Below are 11,462 nucleotides of genomic sequence, written 5' to 3' on the forward strand. Positions count from 1 at the left end.
CCGGACACGAAAAAAAACAAAAAGGGGGGGAAAAAAAAAAAAAAAAGGTCCATTGTATATACAGAAAATTTCCCCAAAATGTCTTCAAAACACTGAATTCATGAAATTTTATTGTATATCCTTCCTAGAAGCATCCAAATATGGAGAACTTATATACTTACAAACCTTATGACAGTAAAAATGTTTCAAAGCATGCAATAATCTCTGACAAAATATAACAGCTTAAGTTTTTTATTTTAAAAAGGGATTAATTTTTATAGACATGAATAAGGTTCTGCAATAGAATGAACATTAGCTTAAGCTTACTTAAAATTAGGACTAATTACAATGCTCACAAGCATTGTAAATCATGTCTCAAAACATGTCTATCCAAATTCATTTCTTGTAACACAAAGGTCAAGGGTTCCAATCCCCATACCTGCCAGCCACCCCCCAAAAAAACCTCAAAAACCCATTTCTGCAAATCCTACCACCTATTACTGTTCCTTAAGGATAATTGTTCCTATCATTAAAATCAAAACAAGATAATGGCCAATTTAATTTTTTTTAATGTCTTTTCATGGGGTTCAGGACACTCTACCCCAAAATATGGCATCTTGGCATTTGAGGAAACAGCGTTAAGTGGGAAGATTATGACCTTCTCCCGCTCATCTCCTCTGAATCAGTACATAAAAGAATTCTCTGACCTTCCTTTGAAGTAGATCATAAGACTTTCATTCCAGAGGTATACCCCTATGCTCAGAGGGAAGGAATATTCTTATCCTCCAACATACAGAGACACCAAGAAGTATCGGAACAAACGGCTTGCTAAGTGCCCTCCAGTTTATCACTGGCTGGTCATACCTATTTTGTCCAATCATACTTCTGCATGACACGTTTCCTGTTTCTTTAGGTCTTCATTTCTGAAGGCTCTTGTGTCATGTAAAACTTACACTAAATAAATCTGTATGCTTTTCTCTTGTTAATATAGTGGTCTCAGTCATAAACTCCTCTTTTCATTTTTATTAGTGCTGAGAAACCTTCACATGGGTATGTAGATGGAAAAGGAGTTTTCTTAGAATAATGTCACTCAATTCTGGGAGCTCCTTTCAACTTATATACCTAAGTTACAAAGTGATTTATTTTTAAAACTATTTTAGTATCTATCAGCTAATAATCTAATTAGACTCTCTTTAAACATTGTTAAAAGCAAGGAATTTGAAATTGATTGACTTGCAAAGGCTTTGTTATGTAGTCATTCAAGGCATTTACTTTCTAAATACCTACAACTATTGGGTGACCCAGACATTTTTAAACCCTTGCTTTCCTACAGAGCTTTGTTCTGTGAAGGGTCTTTGGGAATTTCTCTTGCTTCAATACAACACAACTTATCAGTTAGGGTTTGGGGAGGCTCACCAGGCATTTTGTAATTTAATTAATTACTTTGGAAAACGTCTATTAACTGCCTCATAACCATGTCTTATTAGTCCATCATGAAAATTCAAGCACAGATATCAAATACTTACGCCTAATAGCCTAGGTCTTAGAAACCATATCATGGGTTTTGTGAAAATTAGATTCTCAATAAAGAAAATGGTCCAACTATAGCTGAAGTTCTCTCCATTACTCCCTTACCTCTTAGATACTCTGTACTGTGCTGTGGTCAATTTTCCAGTCTCAGGGTCATGTACTGTAGCTCGGCTCAGCTACAAAAAAAGAGAAAGGACAAGGACTTACTCCAGTAGCAGGCAATTTGGGCCTTTTGTTCATTTTGTTTTGTTTTGCCAAGCCACAGGTGATTGGAAGGGTTCGGATTGGTCTGGATGATAGGTAATGGTTTCAAATCAGCAAAAACATTTAGAAAGGTGGCAATGAGAATAGCCATGTCCAAATCAAGAGAAAATGTGTTGACAGATTTTTTTTTGTAGATTTATTGTCCTTTCACTTTTTTTAACAAAAAATCATTTGAAGTTGTATGTAAATGATTTACAGCAGTGGGTTTCACAGGAGCTTTCTCAGATCTAGAAGTTTAATGTTCCTTAAATATTTTGAAAAAAAAAAATACTAGTCTCAAATTCATTTTTTAAAATTCTTACCAAGATAAAACACTTTAAGTATCTCTGGAGAAGTAAAAGGCAACTAAGTTCACAAGTAATTTTTGAAACACTGAACTCAAAAGCTCTTCCCATTTTCAACTTTTGAGTCAGCAGGAGTTTTTAAAACAAAAAATTCCAACAGAGAGAATACAGATTACTCCATAATGACAACGGTATTTTACAAGATGTATGAACAAATGCCAACACAATTGCCACGAAGGATGATGTGAATCACTGCAGCATAAGAATGTGAGAGAACCGCATAAGCAAGGACTACTTCCAGATTAACCAGACTGCTTCTTTTTCTCTATTTCCCCCTTTGGCAACAAAAGGGAAAAAGAAAATATTTATCAGGCCATTTCCTGCATATTTAATACCTGATCTGAAAAAAGTATATTAACTCTCTAAAAATAACAGACCAATTAAAGACTGAAAACAGAACTTCTAGTTAAAGGGAAAGACCTGTGAAACACAGAGCAGTTTATCCATGCGTTATCCTGTTTATATGCAAGGTGGTGACTTGAGCTGGAGACTGAAATGACCTACTTTCCTTAAATGAATAATTCCTGTAGGATGTACAAAACACTTATTAGAGGGCAAAATATGCAGCACACATATCTCTTACCTTTTGCTAATTCTGTAATGTACCGTCTCCAAGTCTCCTGTTATTGGGTTTGAAATGGTGGCTCGCCTCAGCTGTGAAGCCAACCATCAAAATAGTTGCATTACAAGACAAAAAATGAATCACATTTATCCAACCAGTCAGAATTCTGGGGGTTTTACAAAGGAGGCTGAAAAGAGGAAATAACTCCATACACTTCCAGTCACCTTGTGTTGGGCCTTGAAAGCCAGTTGATTTTTTAAGTTTTTGTATTCTTAAAATATTATTTGTTTTTGTTTTGCATGGGTGGAGAGTACATAAACAAAAGAGATTGGAAATTAAATTTCTTTCAAGAGTTAGAGGATGTGACAGTAAGGAAAAGAAAAATTTCTAAAACTTAAAGTCTAATTTATAGTTATAAGAATGGCTATTTACAGTTAATAACCTAAAACCTTTAATGTAATTTTTTTCTTTTTTTAGTAATGAAACTGTTTGCAGAGGTTAATGTCGTTTATTAAAATTTGTTTTAAAGGTCAATCTTTTCTTCCTTCAAGATACCCATTCAGTAACATATTCAGTGAAATAATCTTGGACTAGGCATAAAGGCAAATGAAAAGAACTCATAAATGTTAAAAACAGTTAGAAAGAAATGATAGCCAAGATAATAATTTTAAACTTTTTTTAAAAGTGGAAGGATGATTTTGAAGTTAACAAGAGCATAAAATTTTATTGCCGTTGAATTTATTGATAAACACAATCCAAACTGAGGAATCTCCTTTGAAGACTGAGGCCTTCACACCCAGAGATACAAGACTTAATCTTCATGCTAAAATGAATTCTTAATTAATATTTTGTCAAGATATTTTGGTTTACTGAGTTTATTGACTGCAAATAAAGGAATTCAAAAGAGAACAACAGAATATGATGTAATTATAAGTAACATTCTGCTTGGCAGTAGATTTATAAGAATTCCCATGGTTAGCACCCATATATATCAGACCAGTCTTTTGCATTTATAATGTAATCTTTGGTAAAAAACAGAGTACCAATTAGGAAAAATATTAAAACTTAAAAAAAACTAAGTTTATTTTACATTACAGATATTCATGTAATTCAAACCTTTATGATATAGCAAGGGTCAGCAAACTATGGCCCACATGCCAAATTCAGCCCGCTGTCTACTCTTGGAAATAAAATCTTATTGGAATATAGCCACACTCATTCGTTTACATATTTTCTTTGGCTGCTTTTGCACTACGACAGCAGAGTTGAGTAGTTGTGACAGAGACCATATGGTCTACAAAGCCTAAAAATGTTTACTATCTTGACCTTTACAGAAAAAAATTTGCTAATAATAAGAGCAAAAATATGCCTAGCATTTACTAACTATGTCTTTATGAAAGTGACAGCAGTTTGTATTTTACTATCAATAAGACCAAATATGTTTCAAGAACAAATTGATGGGAAAAAAGGCAAGAGTATAAGGGGTAGTCTTTCCCAGGTTCTCACAAAAGAAGATTCTATGCTAAACACTAAGTTTATAGGATTGGGTTTATGTTAGATTATTTTTCTTATTAAGACAAATGGTGTGGGTTAAAGTCAGAAAACTATGATATAATAATTTCAAATTAGCATGATACTCGTGCCCAATCTTTGTAGTAGTAATGTGCCTAAAAGGGAAGAAAAATACTTCATGTTTTCTTTCAGATAAAAATATTAAAAGAATGAGAAAGTTGGGTTTTTTAATCTCTGAGATAAAAAGACTCCACAATATATAGGAAAGTTTTCAGGAAGACGGTGAAACACAAATTGGTTAAGTGTGAATAAAAATCTCATCTATAATTTTCATAATTCATTGCTTAAAACTCAGTTGCAAAGAACGATATTCAGTGATGTAATATTTACTATGTGGCCCTGTCTGCTGACCCCCATTCTAGAGCACTGCCTAACAAGCCTTCCTAAGGGTCATCTGATACCCAAGGGAAATATAACTTTGACTTATTATTTACTATTTATTACTAATCAGGACCCAGATTCTGTAAAGTTAGATGTTAATTGTTGAAGATTAAGTTGCAAATGACTTTCTTCTGATGCAAATGCAAAGTAACAGCATCCAGTGGAAAAGATGACCCCAAAGACTGTGGTTTTATTGCTGTTTAGGACACTAGTTTTATGTCTAAGTTAGAGTCTTACTTCAGCATACTTTTTATTTCACTGACTATTTTAAATTCAATCTCTCATATCTTCCTTTGAATCAGCATTATCATTCTGCTGGTTCCCTCAGTAATAATTTGAATAAATCTTTGCATATGCTTACTATTTAAAAAAAAAAAAAACTCAGTTGCAGGGTATGATACTTGCATTGATAACAGAGAAAAACTGGCATAAATAGAGCATAGTTAACAACTCCATTATGTCAAGGCAACAGTATCTAAAACTTTCTGTGGAGTTATTGCCATATCAATTGTCCTTTCTGTTATCTTACAAAGAAAAAATTGATACATAGATACAATAAATTGAGGAGGAAAAAAGAAAAAATTACTTACCCTTGGTTTTGCTAGATCTTTGACAATTTCAATTTCCGCATCAGAAATAATATCATGGAAGCGAATAATACGAGGCTTGTCCCATTCATCCTCCTGTTTGGCTGGAGCCAGAATAAATTTAGGATTTCGGTTTCCATCATGGTAGCGACAAAAGAGTTTTTTTTGTCTCCGAGGGGTCTAAACAAAAGTTAAGAAAATGATAAATATATCAGAGTAATAATATTTGTAATACCTATTCCTATATAGATAAGAAGCAATAATCATGCTAGCCTAAAAAGAGCATCTCCAGAAGAATACACAAAAGTAGTAGTACTCTGCAAATATTTTGCGTCAAACAGGATTTTTAAAAAAACGATTATTTTCTGGGGAAGAGATGGGAGGCCTTAATTAAGGAAAAAAATAAGGTTTTTCCTTTAACCCTTCTCTCATCAAAATAAAGTTCCAGGTGTTATAAGTGTGAAAGAAACAATGAAATGTTTATGGAAATATGAAATGAATGCCCAGCTTTGCTCCAAACTTCATGAAGTAACTGGGAAGCTTACGGAAAGAGAAAGTTTCCAGAAGGAAAAAAACAAGCAAAACCAAACCAAATTTTCCTAAAACAAAAACAAATATTTTTATGAGCAAAGGTGAAAATGAGTTGCTCTGAAAAAGAGAAAATAGGATATTAAAAAAAGAGGCCAGTTGTTTTTATGAGGGGATATAAAAATAGAACAGTCAACAAAACAAATAAATGTTCCCTTCAATCATCTATGTATTACTGAAACAAGTTATTTCATTACTGATTCTTCTCTTGATTAAACAATTATGTCATATATGAAGCAAGAATATGATTAGTTTGTTTTAATTATTAAATAATATACTAAGACAAATGATTCATGTTTATTCTCTATGCACTTTATTTACCTAGGGTCAAATCCAAGGCTTTATATCAAATAAGTCTTCTATATAATGATGAGATGAATTTATTCTGAGCGAAAGGATGCTCCTTCGTTCTAAAGCAGAGTTGATATGCATGTGTCACATCAACAAATTGGCAAATTAGCAGACTCCTGTTTTGTACCTATTGTTCTATTTTTGTTCTCTTCCTTTAAGAGTTATTAAGGATAATAAAAAATATCTGATTGCTTTTGGAAATCTGAACACTAGGAATTTGATATTATGGAACTACTGTGAATTTTTTTAGGTGTGATAATGAAATAATCATTATTTTGAGTCCTTATCTTTAAAAGATACATACTAAAATATTTAGAAATAAAATGGAAAAACATGTTTAATGAGTCTGACAAAGTGTTACTATCCTTGTATTTACTCATTAGCTCCCCAAGTAAGAGCAAGCATGTCATCCCAAGAGTCCATAAACCTAGCCATCAAGTGTCAACATAGATATGATGTATTTATTTGTTGTTAGTGGTTAGGCTGCCAGCAGTCATCAATATCAAAATGTAAAGCCCTGCTTGAGTTTTATTAGCAGTAAAGAAAAATTTAAACACTTTCCAAATGCTTATATTTAAAAGTACTTACTCCAAAAATTCACTAACTCCTATGTATGCCCACATTCATTTGAACACTAGTACCATGTGATAGTCTTTTTAAAAAGGTTCCATGACCAATCAATATTGGAAAACAATGTATATCATATCTGTAATGCACATTATCATAAAAAGCCTCTAAGAAATCCTAAGACTAAACAAAAACCTGTGTTCAACTGTTTAACAAAGTTTAACAGACTTGGAACTTTTTTGTTTCTGGCCTAATATCTATTAACATCCTGAAGAACTGGCATTCTGAATTATAAATACATAAACATAAATACATAATAAAGGGATATTTATACGTATATCTGGGTCTTTTAAAGAAAAAATGTTAAAGTCAAAATTTGTTGAAAATTTCTACATTTTGGGTGTTTCTTAAACAGACTCAAATATTTCATTAAACAATCTTGTCAAGGTTGACTAGAAGCAAAACCACAAGAGATTATTATATAGATGGATCTGTTATGTCTCATAAGATTGCTTAGAATAGTGTATTATTTCTACTTAAGACTGCTGAAATCTTTTGCATTAAATAAGAAAAATTATTACTTCCCCTCAACTTATTTGATCCTTCACCCTGTAAAATAAACCTCTTTTGATCTATGAGAAGGGAAACATTACCACAAATGCATGTAATGGTATATGATTCACAAGCTTTATTTTAAAGCTATTTTGCTAACTATTGTAGCTTATTGAGTGTGACATCTACAGTGAGGTAATGTGGCATCCTGTAATATTTTATGCAGTCATTCTGATTTTTACCACATAGGCTTAAATATACAAGAACTCTGATTCTCTCTAGAACAATGTATAAACAGATACAAACATTCTCACACACACACACAATTGGCTTTGCCACTTTACCATTTTGATACCCTCCCCACGGCACAGCATTTCGTACTTCTGTCTCTCTGGCAGGTAATCCACAGCGGCCCCTTTTTTCTTCGGTGTGGCTTTCTGATCAGATTGGTCATCTGAAGCAGACTTATTGGTATCTTTTTCTTTAGCCATTATATACTCAAAATATTTTAAGTTACCATTAGCTCTCTGATGTTCAGGATCTATTAGAGGAGAAAGTTTATAGTTATTCAAGTATTAGAATACAGTAATATAAAAACAGGAAATATATCATTTATCTTCCAAACCAAGACGCTTTTGAGAGTGAAAGGAAGCACTAATAAAAATTATACCAAAACAATAGGTGTAAATTTATACTGCCCCCAATAAATCAGGACATATAGTCAACCTAAATAGAAACAGTTCTGGAGACAGAACAGCCATTTATTTCAAGGTAGCAACTATTGCTTATACTATGAGAACTTACTAATCAGCTGAATTAACTATGTTTAATTCGATGTCTAATGGATTTTAAAATCTTACTCATCCTACTTATTTTAAGCAATGGAAGAGATTTTCCTGTGACTGAAAGGTAATCACCATGGGGAAGACAGAGCATACACAGTTCAAAAACAACTTTTACCACAGATATAAATGCAGAACATAGCCTACTTCTGAGGCTGAGTGGATTTCAGTTCCAAATTTCAAAGTAAGAAGGAAAAGGGAAACTAATGGTATAATTTTCAAATAAGCCACACTCCACTAATTGCCTCTGAATTGCTAGCCATAATTTTTAGCTCCCTTTTAGAGAAAAGAGGACTATACTGCCCATACTGGAGAGAAAAAAAAGTCCAAACAACCACATACACACATAAAAATTTAAAAAGTCAGAACAGTATGTAGAGACTTCAATTGTGAAATTAATTGAAATGTTTAGGAAATCTAGCCATATACTGTTAAATATTTTTGTCCTTCAGAAACTGCTTACAATATGTTATGCTATATATACAACATAAGCCTAATTTTCTATTTAAAAAAATAAGTGTGTGGGGGGTGGAGGGGGGTCTATACTACAAGGAAACAAAAATTTGTGTGTATCTTTGGGTGGCTGGCTTATGGATGACTATTCTACATCTTTTTCTGTTTTGATAAATTTTCTACAATGAGTGCAAAGTACACTTTAAATCAGGAGGAAAATACTGGGGAAAAAAAAAATGTTACTTGAGGGCTGCCCAGTTAGCTCAGATGATTAGAGTGTGGTGTTGCTAACAGCAGGTCCTGTACTGGCTAGCTGCCAAAGAAAAACCAGTTACTTGAATTAGTATCTCAATTTATTGATCCACCCAACTAAGAAATAACAAAATCATGAAAGGTTCATTTTCAGATGATCGATCCTTTTGAGGTGTTTGACTCTTCTAACATATTTTCCTATTCATAAAAATAATTTTAAAAAAAAGTTTTAAAGCTTCACTGTATACCAAACGTCACCTGAATTTATTTTCATATGAATTCTGGTCTCCATCTCCAGAGATTATGATTTAGTAGGACTGGGGTAGAGATCAAAGAATTTTCATTTCTGACAAGTATGCAAATAATTTTGATGCATGTGGTCCTTGGACCAACACTACATCTTTGTTCAAAGTACTAGTGGTAAAATTTTCATAAGATTTCATTTTTCTAACATTTGAATATGCCGGCCAAATATATTTTCAGTCCATTGATATCAAATGACTTTATTTTTTAATATGAAATACAATAAACCAAAAACACCCTTCAAAGAAAATTGGCTAACATTTAATATGGCAACATTGTAAATGAACGTTTTTGACTAAGTTAGCTAGGTTAGATCCACCTTTGAAATTCCTAAAGAATGAAGAACACACACCCATCATTGTGGTACTGAGATAGGAGATGCTCAGTTTCTCTGGGTTCGGGTTTTAGGACACTCCTCTGAGTTTCAAGTCATTCCCCAAGGCTTAGGCCTATCCTCTAGGCCCTTCTCTAGAGGAGAGTTACTGTTGCTCATTGCATCTATTTTCGGCACCAACACAGAGAAATTGAGACCACAAAGGGCAGATTTGTATCACTCCAATAGCTGAGCATGCTCAGTAAAAAGGAGCTATATAACCCCAACAATTGAACATGCTCAGTGGAGGTGACTTTATCCTTTAATCCTTCCACTAGAGTCACTGGAGGGGTGTTTTCCAGTAGGTATGTTAGAATCTGACCAATGAGGAGGCTCTAAAGAGACAAAATGAGCATGTGCAAAACTTTAGTACATAACTGAGAGCCACCCCCTTAGTTAAATAATCATTAGACAGCATTACTACTATCAGATAGCAAAACTATAAAAGTTGAATCCTGGTAGAAGGCAGGGCTGCTGCTGCTCACTCTCTTTGAGGCCAGCCTGTACTCCACCTGAGGTGTATATTTCTTTTTTGTATCAAACTTGCCTTTAGAAGCGGATGTTCACTCTGGGACCAGCCTGCACTTTGTCTGTAAATGCATATATCTTACTTTTGTATTACACTTGCTGCTGTTGGTTGCTCAATTTCCTGGAGCCACCCACACTTTGCCGGGAGAGGTGTGTACACTTTACTTTTGTGTTGAACTTAAGAGGCTGTTGGTTCACTCTCAAGCCAGCCTACACTCTGCACTAAACGTTAAGTGTGCATTTTTTACTTCTATATTAAACTTGGTGCAGACCCTGCTCAGTCTCTGGAGCTAGGTCACACTTTCTCTGTGAAGCCTGTTCTTAACCGTTACATTAAATCTGTTTTCACTTTGTACTGTGACTCTGTCCTTGAATTCTCCTGTGGCAGAGTCAAGAACCTGCTAGAGGACAGGGTGTATTGAGGCTGGCTACGGGGCCTTCCCAGACCCTCTCCTCCGATATCAGTTCTGTTAGGTGAGCAAATGTCTGATAGATAAGGCTCCTGACTTCTAACAAATGAAAAGTACCAAAGTTATATGGATGAATGGATAAATTAGATATGCAGACAGAGAAATAATATAGATTCCCCAATACAACTATACCCTTAAATTAGCCCAGAAAACCTACCTAGTTCAAGAAGTTTCTTTGTGAGCAGAAGTGCCTTATCCAGGTCTCCCTGCTGGTATACTGCATAACTTAAATAATCTAGAACAGAGACTTTATCTATGGTAGAAACCTCGCCTTCATCCAGCTGCCTTAGGGCCTGTTCCATCCACAGTTCTGTATGATAATAATCTGCTTCTGTATAGGCCACTTTGCCCAACTCAAAGCAGTCCTCGGCTGTTAGAAAAGATTTGTGTTTTACTCCTATGAAAAGAAAATACAGAGAACTTTAGAAATCTTCATTTATAGCCTATACAACCTTCAAAATTCTATCTCACTTTCATTTGAACTTTGCAACAATCCTATGAGGTAGGAAAAGCAAAAATTATCCTAATTTTATAAACAAAGGAACACTCTACAAGATAATGTAGCATAATATGAATCACACAGCTGGTAATAGGGGATGTGGGACCTAGAGAATCCAAGACTTAAATTATCAGCCATCTTATCAAAATGAAATTATCAGTTAAGTTTAAATATGCTATTTTTAACACAGCAGGAATCACCATATGAAATATATCTATCTTACTCCAAACCAAGAATCTGGGCAAAAGATGAATGTACAGAAGAGATTTCAATCTGCCAACTAGTTTGTTTCTTTCTTTAAAACAGCATCAGAAAAAAAAAAAAAAAAAGAAAAAAAAGGGCCGGCCCGGGGGCGCACGGGAGGGTGCGCCGCTTGGGAGTGCAGCGGCGCTCCCGCCCGAGGGTTCGGATCCCACATGCAGACCGGTTCCCGCTCACTGGCTGAGTGAGGCGCGGGAGCAACGC

General features: G+C 34.3%; 1 protein-coding gene across 1 annotated transcript in view; it reads right to left on the bottom strand.

The window, feature by feature from the left end:
- Positions 1 to 1,654: 1,654 nt before the first annotated feature.
- The window catches only part of LOC103610698 (prolyl 4-hydroxylase subunit alpha-1), a 33,491-nt gene continuing 23,683 nt past the window's right edge, over positions 1,655 to 11,462 (bottom strand). The window contains exons 5-9 of the mRNA XM_008594809.1: positions 10,656 to 10,895; positions 7,622 to 7,818; positions 5,223 to 5,399; positions 2,701 to 2,771; positions 1,655 to 1,685 (exon numbers count right to left, since the gene is read on the bottom strand). Coding sequence (XP_008593031.1) covers positions 1,682 to 1,685; positions 2,701 to 2,771; positions 5,223 to 5,399; positions 7,622 to 7,818; positions 10,656 to 10,895 — 689 coding nt within the window. The 3' untranslated portion in view covers positions 1,655 to 1,681. The remainder of the gene's footprint in view (positions 1,686 to 2,700; positions 2,772 to 5,222; positions 5,400 to 7,621; positions 7,819 to 10,655; positions 10,896 to 11,462) is intronic.

Source organism: Galeopterus variegatus, unplaced genomic scaffold, assembly GCF_000696425.1.
Source record: "Galeopterus variegatus unplaced genomic scaffold, G_variegatus-3.0.2 Scaffold11630, whole genome shotgun sequence".
Lineage (NCBI taxonomy): Eukaryota > Metazoa > Chordata > Mammalia > Dermoptera > Cynocephalidae > Galeopterus > Galeopterus variegatus.